Here is a 14636-nt window from a genome sequence, read left to right as displayed (position 1 = left end):
GCTCTGGACCTTACTGTGCAGTTGCTTGGGAGCCTGAGTGAGGACTGTTGTCTCGATCTTGTTCAAATGGTCCTGCCCTTGCCCTGGGGCTTGTCTGACCGCAGAACAAATGGGTTCAGGCAACACCACCACCTGAAACAAATCCCTCCTTTAAGGATCAGACTTTCGGCACTCTTAGCTCCCCGATCAGACGGTTGCATCATCGGGTGAGTGTCGGCACTGGCACAGGGCAGGGGAGGAGGAGGAGGGGACGTGGGAACGGGATTGGGGCAGGATGAGTTTGAGCTGCTGAAACGTGTCCTGAGCTGGGTGTTGTGGAGGTTGCACCAGGCAAGGATCAGAGCAGGAGACCAGTGCTGTACCTAAACCCCACCAAACAACGACCCTGAGCTGTGGGACTGGCTTCCTGAGAGCCTCTGCAGCTTTGCAAGTGTAAATCTATACTTCTAAAATAACGTTTATATTGTGTACATTTGAACTTGATGGTCTCATTCCTCCTTCCTTGTGCCTTGTACTGTCATTTACACCTTTGTAAAGTGGGTGTAAAACACTGATGTTCTATTTAATTCCATTTAATGTTGCTTTTCTCACTGTGAAATGCATATTACAACGATAAAGGCAGTGGAAAAGTTGAGACCACTTAAATTTAAAAATCCCCTCTTCTATTCTTGTTCAAACCATGTACTTACAACTGCTCTGAATTCTCTAATTGCTGTTCAGTGCTGAGTGAGCGCAGAAGGATGGGCAGTGGGAGAGGGACGACGGTACGTGGGAGCGCTCAGGATAACGTGACGAGAGACCCAGTGAGTCATGCGTTAGTCACGTCACTCCCTGCACCACTGGCAAGCGTCGGGCAGTAGTGATGTGGAGGACAGTGGCATCTGCAGAGATCTTTAGATTGAAAATAAAAGGAAGGCAGCAAAATGTCAAGCTCGCAAAAGCTAGAAGGTACCAGAATTTGTGTTAATTAAATCAATGCTAATTAAAAACCATTGGGCTTTTTTTCTGAAGTTATGTGAAGCTATTTTGTTTAGTTGTGGTTTTTTTTTTTTTTTTTTAGTGCAGATCATGGAAAAATAACAGCAGAGAGTTTTGTAAGCAGCTGAGAACGGGTTGTTGCAATGCGAGGTGGTGGACAGCAGCGTGGCTGGAGACTGCCATTAGAGAGGGATTTCTGCCTGAATAAGTAGGCAGTATTATTGGTATTTCTCTGTGCTCGATGGATTCAGCAGAGAAAAACCAGCATGTTTCATAAAAATTATGCCAGGCTGTGATTAAATGCCATTCTCGCTGCTGTATCCATATTCTAGTCCTTTATTTATAGCACGTTTCTGCATTACAAATGCAAAAAGATATTTGCCTGCACGTGGCTGGAGAGCAGCCAGGGCAAAAGGGTCCCAATATTCGAGAGCACCTGGAGGTCCCTGACCCGTGTCCTTTCTGCATCCGTGACGGGCTGCAAATTCCTGGTGCAAATTCTGCTGGGGAGAAGCCACGGGAGAGAGAGCAGCCACTGGACCGGGCTGCCCCGTGCCCATTTGGCCTTGATGATGTCCAGATGAAAGCTTAGGCTGGACTAAGGTAGGTCTGGCACTCAGCCTACATCTGCACCCTGATGAAGGAATCCAGACTGATGTTTGAGTGATAATGTACATATTTCCTGAGTGCTCTTAGTATATCAATGTTTCATGGTCCAGTGCTTTGGGCTTGCCTAAATTCAATTTTTATCTTTTTTATTTTTTTTTTTCTTTTCTAAATACTGAGTCAAAACTGCTCTCCTTTCCCTTGGAGCTGCCCATGATTGTTTCAGCTTATTTCACAGGGACCTTCCCCTTTCTGTCAGACTCTGTTCTGAGTTCTCTGAATCGCTTTTGGTCCTTCAGACTCTCTTGCTGCTCCCGATGAAGGCATCTTCACCAGCTTTTGCACAGTGTTATCCCTACGCAAGCACATCTAGATTGAATTTTTCCAAATGTACCACTAAGAACAAGCCCAAACCATAAAGTTATGCTTTCTTTTACATATCTTAAGGTTCACAATTCACCTTGTGCTCTGTGTTTGTTTAGGGACTGGCACAATGAAACCCAGCCCGAGTTTAGTGCCTGGACAATTCTGCAATAAATGTAAGACATAAAACTGAGCTGGTACATAGCCTCAACATTTAGCTTTCTCATTCTTCCCATCAAGGAGAAAAGTACTTGTTCTCTTGTTGAGATTTTAAACTCTTCTTAGAGCATTTGAGAACAGGATTTCACATACCTTTTTTTTCCCAGCAGTGTATGGGCGCAGGAGTTTCTTCACACTAGTATCTCCCCAAAAATCAGGGAGCCTGTGGTGCTGCTGGTCCCGTGAGATGGGCGCTAGCGGGGACAAGGACAAGCAGCACAGGGAAGGTGTTAAATGCATTGCAGGGTGGGAATTCCTGCGACAGCATCACTCGGCGTGGGAGGTCTGGAGCTGCATGTTGGGTTTTTGTGGCCTGAGACATCTCCCAGGAGTCCCACAGGGAGGGTTAAGCTGGCAATATGTCTTTTTTGGGGAAAAAGTAGAGGATATTTTAGCAGCTTGATAGTATCCCTTTATTAAAGCATCTGTGCTGGTATCCTGTTAATAGCGGCGCTGCTTTTAGCAGAGTCCAACTCCTCATCTTTTCCTTTCAGACTTTCTATCACAAATTACCAGTGAACAGCTTCTATATTATTTCTTTTTAGTTGCTACTTAGTTCTGCAGAGGAAATAAAACCTTTCTCTGCAGCAGGTGAAAGGCAATTTCTAACTGAACACACTTTTTTTTTTTTTTTCTTGTCTTCCAGACTTCATTTTATGGCAGATTCAGGCACTTCCTGGACATCATTGATCCACGCACTCTCTTTGTTACTGAGGTAATGTATACACGCCTTGTTTTCTGGAAGTACTGTTTAGTAGATAGGTTTGGATTAAAAACAATTTCTTCTGTGAACAGCAGAAGTAATGAAGCCAGGTTTCCAGTGGATTTATGTCTCACAGTTGATTGATTGCCCAACTGAGCTCTGTCAAATTCGTAGCAGAAACTCTTTATTAGACATCAGTGAATCCCCATCAGTCTCCCATCTCCCTCTAAGAACTGGTGAGACTCTGATCTGGGTTTGGTCAAACTTGCCAGTGATACCTCATCTCAGAAGGAAAATTCCTGCAAGAAAAAAAATGCAGGTGAGTAGATGAGAGAGCAAATATTAATGTTTTGTGGAGGAAATGAGCTGCAGTATGAGCTGGGTGGACTTGCTCCGCAGTTCTTCACTGGCTGCGCTCCAGAAGACCTTTTCTGAGCACTGTGTTGTAGTTTTTCCTTTGTTATTACCCTGTATGTAACAGGCTTTTGGGTTTCTGGCCCATTTATGTTTCATTTAATGTTGTCCAGCATTACTGCATTTCCCTGCTTCCATAAAATACTGAGCTAATAGTTGTGCGGAATCCTTTAGGAGAAATATTTCTGCTGGTGGTCTTGTTTTCTGGCCACCAGGCAGAATTTATAGGATTTGCTTTCAGTGAAGGACAGCTGCCTTTTCCTTTTTTCTTTTTAATTTTTTTTTTTCGAGTTGGAATAGTGCAAGATGAAAATATATGTGCAATCAATTCTGAAAATGGAGCTGAACTGCTCACCATACCGGTGGTGAACTGAGTCCTGTTCCTTACACACGGTGATGGTGGGGGGTGGAAAAAAAGACCCATTGCAACTTTAAATAAGCTCTTTCTTCTAAATCAACTAGCTTTTTTCAAAAACATAAGGCTAAGGAGTATCGTGTCATTCGTTTAGAGTACCTTTTGGATGTGTGCCCAGGAGAACTGCAGACAATAAAGCAGCTGTTCTTATACCATCACATTGAAGATTATACTTTCCCTTGTAAAAACACAGGCTCAGATCAAGTATGAGATAATTTTCAAAAGCCACCAACCTTGAGATGGAGCTCAGCCTGGAGAGGTAACCTGCTGGCAAAAGAACATCGCAGTTCCACAGAGACTGTTAGCCATTGTCGTGTGATGATACAAAGGAATGAAAATCACAATATTACCTGAGGATGCACTGCACTCTGCAGATGCTAGAGCTGCTATTTAAAGAGGATGTAAGCACATATGCCGGAATAAAACCAATACTACACGTTAAAGGCTCAGTGCCACTCTTAAGCGCAACACAATGCGGATTGGAGTGTGTTGGACAGCGTGGGGAATCCTCCAGTGTGCATTTGTGGTGATGCAGAGGCTGTCGTATGTAGTTTCTGAGCTGTCTCTATGTATTTTCATAATTTTGATTCTGAAATTCATAAATGGATGCGAAGGGCCTTCGCTACCTAATGATGATTTTTGGAGGGGAGGAGACGATATTTGGCATGCAAAAGGGAATGGGATGCTGGAGAAGGGAGACTGTCTTTGGCCATTTTTGTCATAAACTGAGAATGCTAATGACAGACCTAAAGACAGCGAGGAAACCAAGGCTCAGAAATATATGGATCCAGACAAACATTGAGACACCCCTCTCTCATCAGGCTAATTGGCACTAGAAAGCTTTGCAGAGTTGGTCATTTCCATAAGCGTGTTCCTTCCAGCCTGCTGCTCTGGGGCACGATGTCTGGCCAGGATGTGCTCGGGATATTTGAGGATGAACGCGGATCCTGGGCTCCAGGCAGCTTCACCAGGAGGCCCTGAGTTGAGGTCACTTGGAAGAGAACTTCTTCTCGTAGAACAGAAGAAATGGGTGATTCTGCTCTTTTTTTTTTTTTTTTTTTTTGGTGGATTTTGTTATGGCTCAGCTTGTTTTGTTTTCCTCTTTTTGGAGGAAACTTCTGTTGGGTGGAGCTCATCCATCCAGTTCTGTTTAGTTAAAATTTCTCTTCCTTTGGGAATGTTTCCATGTTCTGATAATAATCCTCACCTTTCTCAAATCTCCATTTAAGCCTATAGTATGTGTCTGTAGGTAATTTTTTTTTAAGCTGGGTAACCCACTGTGCATAATGCAAGACCAAACTATGGTTTTTGCAATGCCATTAAAACAGAAAAAAAGACAGAATTCTCAAACCTGCTTCTTGTGTATCTCCAAAGTAGGGGGATATGAGTGAACTTGATTTAGTGATTCTACTCCTTGCAGGTTTAAGGAGAATGAAGTGTGTTCACTTTTGGGATGAGGTAAGCACTTTCCCACTATGGTAGTGGAAGTATAATGAAACAATTTGAATTAAGTACTATAACTCAGTCTGGTTTTGCTGCATACCCCAAACCTGTAATTCTGTCTACTCACTTTGTTTCCTCCAGCAACAAGCAGTTCTGGTTCCAGAACAGGTATTTTAGGTTCCTGAAAGACTCACTTGCTCCCTCCTTTATGGGTTTCTTCTTTAAGGGCTGAATCTGTTCTGCCCTTGAGGGCAGTGATCTTGCTTGTCATGCTCCATTGAATATCGAGGGTGTCTAGGCTCTTGGGTAAGCTATCTTTGAGTTGGGTACGTGCTCTGAACTTTGAGATGATCTCTCCTGTGGCTCAGCCGCATGCTTTTCTACCTTCCTGTTGTCCCCTTTTCAAGTTGTTAGAAGTTTTTGAAGAGGTTGGTAAGATTGGAGGTACAGGGTGGTCAGCTGGTGTAACAATTTTTCCAGACACCTTTTGATGAGGTTCTTCTAAGAAGGTGAGACCTAGGGAAAAAAGAGCAAAATCTGACTGGCCTATTTTTATCCTGGAGACTACTGAGGATCAAAGAATCATAGAATGGTTTGAGTGGGAAGAGACCTTAAAGTCCATCTAGTTCCAACCCCCTGCCATGGGCAGGGACACCCTCCACTAGCCCAGGTTGCCCAAAGCCCCATCCAACCTGGCCTTGAACACTGCCAGGGAGCCAGGGGCAGCCACAGCTTCTCTGGGCAACCTGGGCCAGGGCCTCAGCACCCTCACAGGGAAGGATTTCTGCCTCACATCTCATCTCCATCTGCCCTCCTGCAGCTTCAGGCCATTCCCCTTGGCCTGTCACTCCCTGCCCTTGTCACCAGTCCCTCTCCAGCTTTCCTGCAGCCCCTGTAGGGACTGGAAGGGGCTCTAAGATGTCCCTGGATCTGAGCGCCTTGAGCAATTCTGGACCCCAAAGTGAACCTCAACAAACGAGGGAGGTTTGGTGTCCTTCTGTGGGGTCTAATAAACATAGCTCTGAACTTCATGGTCTTCAGGAATGGCTTGGTGGCTGCCCAAGGAAGGAAATGCCCTCTGTCCATTTTCTTTGGAAGTTTGGATTATATGATAGTGATGCTTCAGTAGACCTTCTGCCGTGTGTTTTGTGACATCTACATAAGCTCTCTTTCCCTAGAGAAGTCTCTTGGCAAAACAGATCTGAATGCCTGGGGTCACGGGAAGGACTTCTTGGAGCACAAAAGCTGCTTTGTTGATTGACCTACTTGTGGTGCTCTGTGTATCTGATCTTGTGCTTTAAAATCCTTTGTATATACATGTAACTCAAGGCTGTTTGGTTTCATTTGATAATTTAGGTGGCAAATTAAGATCTAGAAAGAGTTTGATGAGAAAGCAGCCGTTTACGGAGAGCTCCTTCCCGCTGACAGATGGCTGCATCTTTCAGGCCCAGGGTTCTCGGGGAACAAATAAATCACTGTTTGTCTTGGAGGAGCTCTCCAGCAAATGAGGAAAAAAAAAAAAAAGAGTAGATAAATGAGTCTCTAATGAGAATGGAGGTTAATCCCATGGAAAATGCTGGGAAATGTAATAATTTTTTTTCTACATCCTTTTTTTAATTCCTGAGTGCTACATCATTTGCATCCTACTGGTGGCTGTGTTTGGAGGAAGGATGAAGTGATCCCTCTGAGCAGGGGAAACCAAGCACAGTGATATCAAGTATAATTAATCTCAGTGACAGTCCTCTCTTACTGATTTAATTTTTTACAATAAAGCCAATTCTTAACACAATTCAAAACTTCCATGTCTTTTAGAGGGTCTTAAGCATTAATCCTCAAGGGATGCATAGCGAGTACTGGATTATGTTGTAGCCATACTTTGCAGCCCGTGAACTCTCAAAGAAAGCGTGTGCTTGTGTGAGGCACGTGGCAGGGGCAGTTGGAAGCCAGTTGCTCCAGTTTTATCTTTAGTGGGTTCTGGTGGAATAATTATCTGTATCAAACTTACCTACCAATTTTACTTGCTTTCCGAGTCCATATGATATTGAAACAAGGCACTGACCTTGTGTCAATATTGCATGTAACCTCTAAAGAGGAGGTTTTCTTGTGTGCTAATTTGTATAATTACTGGCTTTCTAATGAATTTTTTTTTTTGGCAGCTGCAAATTTGCAGACTTTTCCAATAAGCAGGAAATGTGTCATTTCAGAGGTCGAGCCCAACAAGTCGTGTCGCTGAGACCATGAGAAACCCCTTGGTGGGTGTAATGCCTGTTTTTGAGATGTGTGAGGTTAAAATGATTGGAATAATACTTTTAATTGCTCTGTAATTAAGGTCCATCGGGAGAAGCAGTAGGGACCAGCAGATATTTTTATAAGGCTAACTTATCCCATCTGACATGAGCCTGGACAGACTGTTAACGCTCTGTGGGAAGCTCTTCATGGAGAAAGCTGTGGATCTGAAAATAATTCAAAGTAAAAGTGAAAGAAGAATTAAACCGAGCTCAGGCGGGCTGTGTGTTATCTGCTTTTGCTTTATCTCATTGTTCAAAGCATAAATCTACAGAGCGCTGAGCATCTTGTATTCCCATATTTGGGTTTAAAATGGAAGCGGGATTAGATGTATGTTATTTATATGAACGATACCTTCTTACTCAGCAGATTGACTGTCTGTGTTTATTCAGTGTCACATCTGCTGGCTCTACTTGAACAAAAAGTTTCTGGCTCCTGTTGTCTGTCACTGTAGATCCAATACAATAGGGCCAGCTGGAGTCAAGTCTGCCGTATGTATCATCCGTAGAGTAGTGAGACAAAATTGGAAACTGTTGAGTTGCTGATGGCAGAGCACAGCTGGATTTGCGTATCCCATGTCAAATTTGTGATGCCGGTGGCCAGAGGACTCTTGCTTTGGATCACATGCCAGTAAGTCATCGTTGGTCCGAACCTGAAACCAGTGAAACTCACAGGCGCACAGCGGATCATCCCTGGGCTAATGCAGCCTCGAAACCCCGATACAAGCCCCGTATGAGCAGAGCGAGATGCAAACTGTTCCAGCGTGCCCTGTCCCATCAGTGGATTTTCTCTTAAAAGCCTCGAACGCAAAACTTGACTCTTTCTCTGTTGATTCTGTAACAGTAATGTTGTAGTGCTACTGGCATAATGACTGTTATTACGGTCTGTATGTGCACATATGGGTTTCTGGAGGCAGCTCTAAGCCATGTGTAGGCATCAGTTGGGATCCAAGAGAAGACAAGGCACAGATCTTTGAGACAGAAACAGCATGCCCTTGAGCAAGGAGGACAAGGTGAAAAATCGGTACAAGAGCTCACGTGCTGGATGGAGGTGTCCGATGCATGTATGTGTGTGCAGTCATCTGTGGGACCCAACGCAGTTGTCCTCTATCCTGTCAGGGTGCTGGAGCGATGGCTATGAGGGACTCGGTGCCAACCAAGGATTCCTGGAGGTGGAATCAGCTCAGTGTGATGAGGGCTACCGTCCTGCTGGCTACTCTGGTTTTGTTCTTTTTCCTCCTTCCTTTGGCATGCCAAACTAAGCTCCTAATAATGCGATCCTTCAGCAGCTCTTTCTACAGAGGCTGAGATGTTCTGCTGAGGTAGTCCTGCAAGGGCACTCCAGGTAATGACCTTCTGATTCGGTGTCTGTTGGCCTGCGTCAGGGCAGTACAGCTTACATTAGCTCTTTGTACTAAAACCCGGGGGTTAAATCTAAGCCAGTTCAACCAAACTGAGTCAGGTACTGGTTTTTGGCCATGCAGCCAGCTGATGGGGCATGTGCCGTGCAGCTGAGCACTCTTCCTCTCCCAAAGGTGCCTGCTGAGAGCTGTCCTGGCCCATGGAACCCCCAAACTGTGACCGGGAATCCCTTGGCAGAGGGCTGGATGGTCTGAATCAAAACTATGCCCGAGATCACGCTGATGCAGGCTCAAGCCAGGGCTCGGGCTTGTTTAGTAGCGCAGCCATAACCATAAAACCCAGGCTCACGGAGCAGTGGCAGCCCGTTGTGTACCTCTCACGGACTGAGTGAACTGAGCTGCAGTTCAAAACCTCAGTGTTTTTCCAATGACTACTACTTGTTGGGTAGTGTTTCCCAGGTGGACATGGCTGCTGTGGTGGAGCACCAAGTGTAGAGTTTGTGCTTCTGACTCGCCGAGCCTGGTGGATCCCTGGCACTGCTTCTGGGCTTAGGTTTGTAAGAACATCCTTCGGGTGCAGATGGTCTGTCTAGCACCCTATTGTGCGAGCTGAGACCCCATCATCCACCACTAGAAGTGCTCTAGTTTTTACAAGAAAAAGGGGTATGAAAGAGATGATACATACTAGTAAAAACTGCAGCTGCATATTTTTTTTTTACGTGATGCTGTAAAAGCTCAAGTGACACTTCTTCCTACAGATAGCAGTAGAGAAATCAAGCAACAATAAATATTGAAACAGTAGCACAACCTTGTAGACAGACCTTTTTTTCCCCTGTTAAAATGGAAATGAAGTGTAATCTTAGACATTATCAACTATCATAGTAATGCTGTATCGTGCTAAAAGCCAGGGAGCGGAGCTGGTTGGCATTTGGAGCTGTTGCACGCTGTAAAGTTATTCCCTATTTTTTTTGGAGGCTCTGGTTAAAATAACGTGCTTGACTTTTCTAGAAGGGATACAAGGCAACCGTGTACTTCCACTGACGAAGTTTTCAGGCTGTGGGTCGTTCGCTAAAACTACCCGAACACCTCTAAGCCATGTGAAAGGCGTCTTCTTAACGTGGTCCTTGCCTTTAACGCTTTTGTTCGCTTTCTGTGCCGCTCTTTTTGTCAACCTCGGGAACCATCAGCAGTGTTGGTCTAGGACTCTTTTCTTTGAGAAAGTTCCCTTCTCTCCCCACGGAGCTGAAAGAGGAAATTCATGAAGACTGCAATTTTAAAAGCAAAACCGGGCTTTTTTGTTTTCTGTTTGTTACCATACTAAATAAGATGGGATCTGGCCAGGGTTGTTATAGTAACTACTAAGATTTCCTCAAGAGAAGGAGAAAAAAATAGAACACAGACCCATTCATCTATTACTTCCAGTTTTTCATTCAGAGTTACATGCTGTTCTGTGGAGATAATTTGCAAGACACACAGTGTAGGTAATTTCAGTGACAAAAACACATACCAATAATGAGCACAAATGGCTCTCCAGAATGTTGTGCTGGCACTCCTGGGTTATTTTCTAGCTTTGGAGGCAAGAAGGGTTGTCTTCCCTGGATCCGCAGTCATTAGTCTGGCTTTTCACCTCTGGATTATCGGGCTGTCTACAATACTATACAATTATATTTTATTGATACTCATGCTAGGTAATAGCTTTCTCCTAATATGATATTTTTAAACAACCATGAGGCCAACAGTGCAAGAACAACTTCAAGAGGCTCAAGTCCCGTTGTGATCTTGTATGATCATTTTTCTTCACAGGTTGGAAATGCCTGAAACAGCCTGAAAATCCTAGTTGTTTTTCATGCCTGCAGTGCTTCATAGTTTTCTGGTGATCAACCAATGCTTTTTAACTGTTTTTTATAGTTGGTCATTCCAGCTAGAGTCCTGAGGGTCTTGAGGAGATTTGAGCCTTCCCAGAAGAGCATGGCCACGTGTCTGTGCTGTTGGATCTCACCCCGTGTGCCCATTTCTCAAGGTCAGCTTTTCTCCTCTAGGAGATCCTCAGCCCTTGAGGAACGGTGCATCACCAGAAAACGTCATCCTAATTCAGAGCTCTTCCTTTTTGTCCAATATCAAGAGGACTTGACTTAAATAATAAGGACTCATTTCTCTGTCTGGGATATTGGATAGACATGGAAAAGTATGACCAGTGACTGGCTTTATCTGTTGAAGTATTCAGAACACACTTACTTATGCTCCTAAAGAGTGCAAGCTCCTTGCAGGGAAGGACTCACCTATTCCCGCTATCACTTGCCTATTATTTTTTATTAAGATAAGGTTAAGTTTTAAGACAAATTTAGCATACGTATGCGTAAGGGAAGGGGGCTGAGAGTTAAGACATCCACTGAAGATCACTGAATCCATAGAAACCTCAGCGGCCTTGGCTGAAAGCAGTGGGAGGCTGGGAAGGTGCTTAGGGGAGATATTATTTCTGCTTGCCTTCATCTTGCTTCTCCCTGTGCACCTGCTTGTGCCCACTCTTGGAGAAGGTTTGAGTTGGGTGGATGTTTTTTCTGAACCAGTAATGAAAGCTTTTATGTATTAAGTCATTCTCTGGTTTTTGGAGCAAGGCACAGTGTTTCCACAGCCAGGTCTTTAGGTGAAATGGATGATTGCCTAGCCTTTGAAGAAGGGGGGAGGTTCTTCAACACGCTCAGTCCTTCATCTTTGATGCTTTTTGTAACATCTGATGAATATAGATTTCTGAATTTCACAATGCCCCAGTAAAATGGGAATAGAAGAGCAAAAGAAAGTTCTCGCATCTAGCGCTAAAATACAGCCCGGTGTGGGTCTTAACTGTCTGTCTTTGAGATCCTTCATACCCTCAACATAGCCTAGTCCCCTTCAGGATGGCGAATGAATGCACCAGCCGTTGAGGGTGATGCCTGAATCGATGGACCTAAGCCCCATCTGGCACGAGAAATCCAGAGCAGCTCTGGGAAGTTGGGAAGTCCCAAGCAAGCGGCTTAGCGAAGCGCAAGAAGGACGATGGGCAGCTCTTTCTGTAGGGGCATGGAGCATGGGAAACGCTGAGCCAAAGAGGGAGCCGATTTCAGGCCAACGCATCCAGAAATAGGGCAGAAAATATATCACTTGTCAGGTGTGTGTAGTGACCCAGGGCTGTGAGCTTCGGCTGGTAACGCTGACCTCGGCGTTAGCACCCAACACAAACGAGCCCCGTCTCTGAGCCCACATTTTGCCAAGAATATGTAGGTTTTTGCAGAGGTCGTCCCTGTCTGATGCCAACCCTCCTTTGGCGTCTTTGTACGGACTCTCCACTTCTGCTGAGTAGCCGCTAATCAATGCAAGAATATATAAAATATATAAAATACCAGGGCTGGAAATAACGTGGCACTGATGATGTGAGCTCAGCCAGTATAAAAACGGCCACGGACCCGATCCCAACCCGCTCGCTCTGCAAAGTGAAGGAATTGCCACTATTCCATATGTCTTCTGTGTTGAATGTTTTAAGGACAATAGTCATTCATTAATTGCCGCTTTCAGGTTGGCGTAACTGCTGGCGCTTCCAAGGAAACAACGAAATACTCTTTGATGTTTGCATGAAAGGGAGAAAAGTAGTTTCCCTGCTGCCAATCCCATGGACGTGAGCTCGTAATGAGCTCGGCGACGCTCGCCTTATTTACCGGCGGGTTGTGAGAGCGGAGTTTGCAGTGACGACGAGGAGCCTTGACACGATTACCCTAAAACCACAGGACTTTAGATGAGCCGCAATCACCCTACATGTTATTTTAGACAAAATATTCTGTATTTATGAAATGCCCTCTGGCACTAATATTAGAAAAGCTGCCCAAACAACAGAGCTAGTGCAGAAATGTCAAACCGAAGTCGATGTTACTCATCTGGATGACAGATAACCTGCAGGAGGCTTTTGAAAATGTTTAGCTGAGTGATTTGTTTTGCTTCAAATATTTGGGAGCCATTACTCAGTGATCTAGTGCTTTCTGCAGGCTTGGATAAGCGGATTTAATCCCGCTCTTTATACCCTGGCTTGTTCTTCTTTAGCTTGGGCTCATCAAAGAATCTTTCTACCTGTCTACTTCTCCCCTGTGTTTTTTTTTTTTATTTTAAGAAATATATATATTTTATACAGAGTGTATTTATATATACTCTATATAATGTAGTGCCTCTATATGCACACTATATATTTATTTTTTCTTGCAATTATTATATATATAGTTCTCAAAAGTATTTTATATATATATATAAAAACTTTGCTTCAACTGCAGAAGACTTTTTTTATATTTTTATATATATATATATATGAACAACTGTTCAGGGAGTAGACTGATGATTCTGACAGGCTGGTAGTATGGCTTAATGCTCTTGTGATCCCTTGAACACATGAAATGTATTTATTCTTCTATTTTATCACAATGTGAGGAAGATCTTTATTTATGCATGCCTGTATTTGAAAGGCGATAGTTGGATTCTGACTTTAACTGCGCTGACGATCGACTTGGGTATTTTTAGAGAGAACGTAACCAGTTGTGAAAACCCCGTCCGAATGAGCGTGTAAGCGGCGCCGTAAAAAAGCAGCACAGGTCAGCGGCTCAGCGTAGTGGCACTCTGAGATCCCTCTGAAGCAGAGGAAAACGTTGTGGTTTTTTAGATAAATGAACTCGACTCGAACGCCGATGCGCAGTGACAGAGCCGTTAGGTTGCCTTGCGTGCCGTTAGATGCTGGCTCCGGTGGAGCTGCTCTTCTTGACGTGGCTGTGCTGAGATGCGGCTAAAACCCGCTGGGGTGTCACTTTTTAGCAGGCGCCGAGTTCTCCGTGGCGATGCTTAATATGTGCAGGCTTCGACTTTGCTCTTCCCATCCGCCATACCTCCCCAGTATGGGCACTGGGAGAGGCTGTGGGGGCAAAGTCAGGTCTTCAGTCTAAGCGGTTTCCCTGTCGATATGAACCTGAGAGTTGGCGTGGGGCGATACCCGTGTCTGAGATGGGCATCCTCACTGCACCTGAACGTGTCCATTCTGTCTTTATTTTCTGCCTTTAAGCGAGAAGTCATTCATCTCCCGGATTTCTCGGATCTCTGATATCACGCTGAAGACTCTCAGGTTTTTATGATGTCTTCTATAGATGCGTTTCGAGGGGGAGTTGTTTGTATTTTCTTTTGTTTCTTCCTCTATACCACTTCTGTAGACAGCAGGGCTGTGCCAACCAGCAAAACGAGTGTCCACGCATCTTTTTTTTTTTTTTTTTTAATAATGCCATATGGGTAAAAGGACCCATCATAAAGTTTGCACGAAAGAAGGTATAATTCTATAACTTCACTCCATTGCTTTCAATAAAACGATTCAGTGCAGGACAAGCATTGCAGACCACACTGCTGTTTTCTTTGCAGAGTCGTCTGAAGGAAGCCGTGCAGTTGTTGGAGGATTACAAACATGGGACTTTGCCCCCGGGAGTCACCAACAAAGAGGTAAGAGGAAAAAGCGTTTTGTTAAATTTCTATTTCTTCCCGCAGTCTAAAGGAGGGAGGATGAGGGGGCGGTTTAGGCCAGATCTGCGGTAAATGCACTACTGCAGGGGTTTGGGTTTTTTTTATTTCTCCTGGTAAAATCCTGTACTGGTGCTGTTTGGTTGATTGCTGACTTCTGCAATGTTGCTTCTGGACCCTTGCAGCTCAACTGCCAGTGTGTTACAGTGAATTTGGGTTGTCATGAAGTTCCCACGTTCTGAATGTTGCTGAGCAGAAGTGATAGCAAGGGGCTTGCAACACAAACACACAAGTTTTTTATTTAGAACAAGTAGAAAGTTTGCGGTTTCTAACTTGCA

General features: G+C 44.4%; 1 protein-coding gene across 5 annotated transcripts in view; it reads left to right on the top strand.

The window, feature by feature from the left end:
* Positions 1 to 14636, top strand: part of SFXN5 (sideroflexin 5) — a 98749-nt gene that overhangs the window by 9268 nt on the left and 74845 nt on the right. For 4 of the 5 annotated variants that reach the window (XM_054825749.1, XM_054825750.1, XM_054825747.1 and 1 more), the window contains exons 2-3: positions 2813 to 2881; positions 14203 to 14280. In XM_054825749.1, coding sequence (XP_054681724.1) covers positions 2813 to 2881; positions 14203 to 14280 — 147 coding nt within the window. Of the gene's footprint in view, positions 1 to 1457; positions 1582 to 2812; positions 2882 to 14202; positions 14281 to 14636 lie in introns of those variants that run through there. The other variant, XM_054825751.1, reaches the window with a different exon arrangement.

The sequence above is a fragment of the Grus americana genome, chromosome 4 (assembly GCF_028858705.1).
Source record: "Grus americana isolate bGruAme1 chromosome 4, bGruAme1.mat, whole genome shotgun sequence".
In the NCBI taxonomy this organism is placed as follows: Eukaryota; Metazoa; Chordata; class Aves; order Gruiformes; family Gruidae; genus Grus; species Grus americana.
This window is presented reverse-complemented; position numbering and strand designations above follow the sequence as displayed.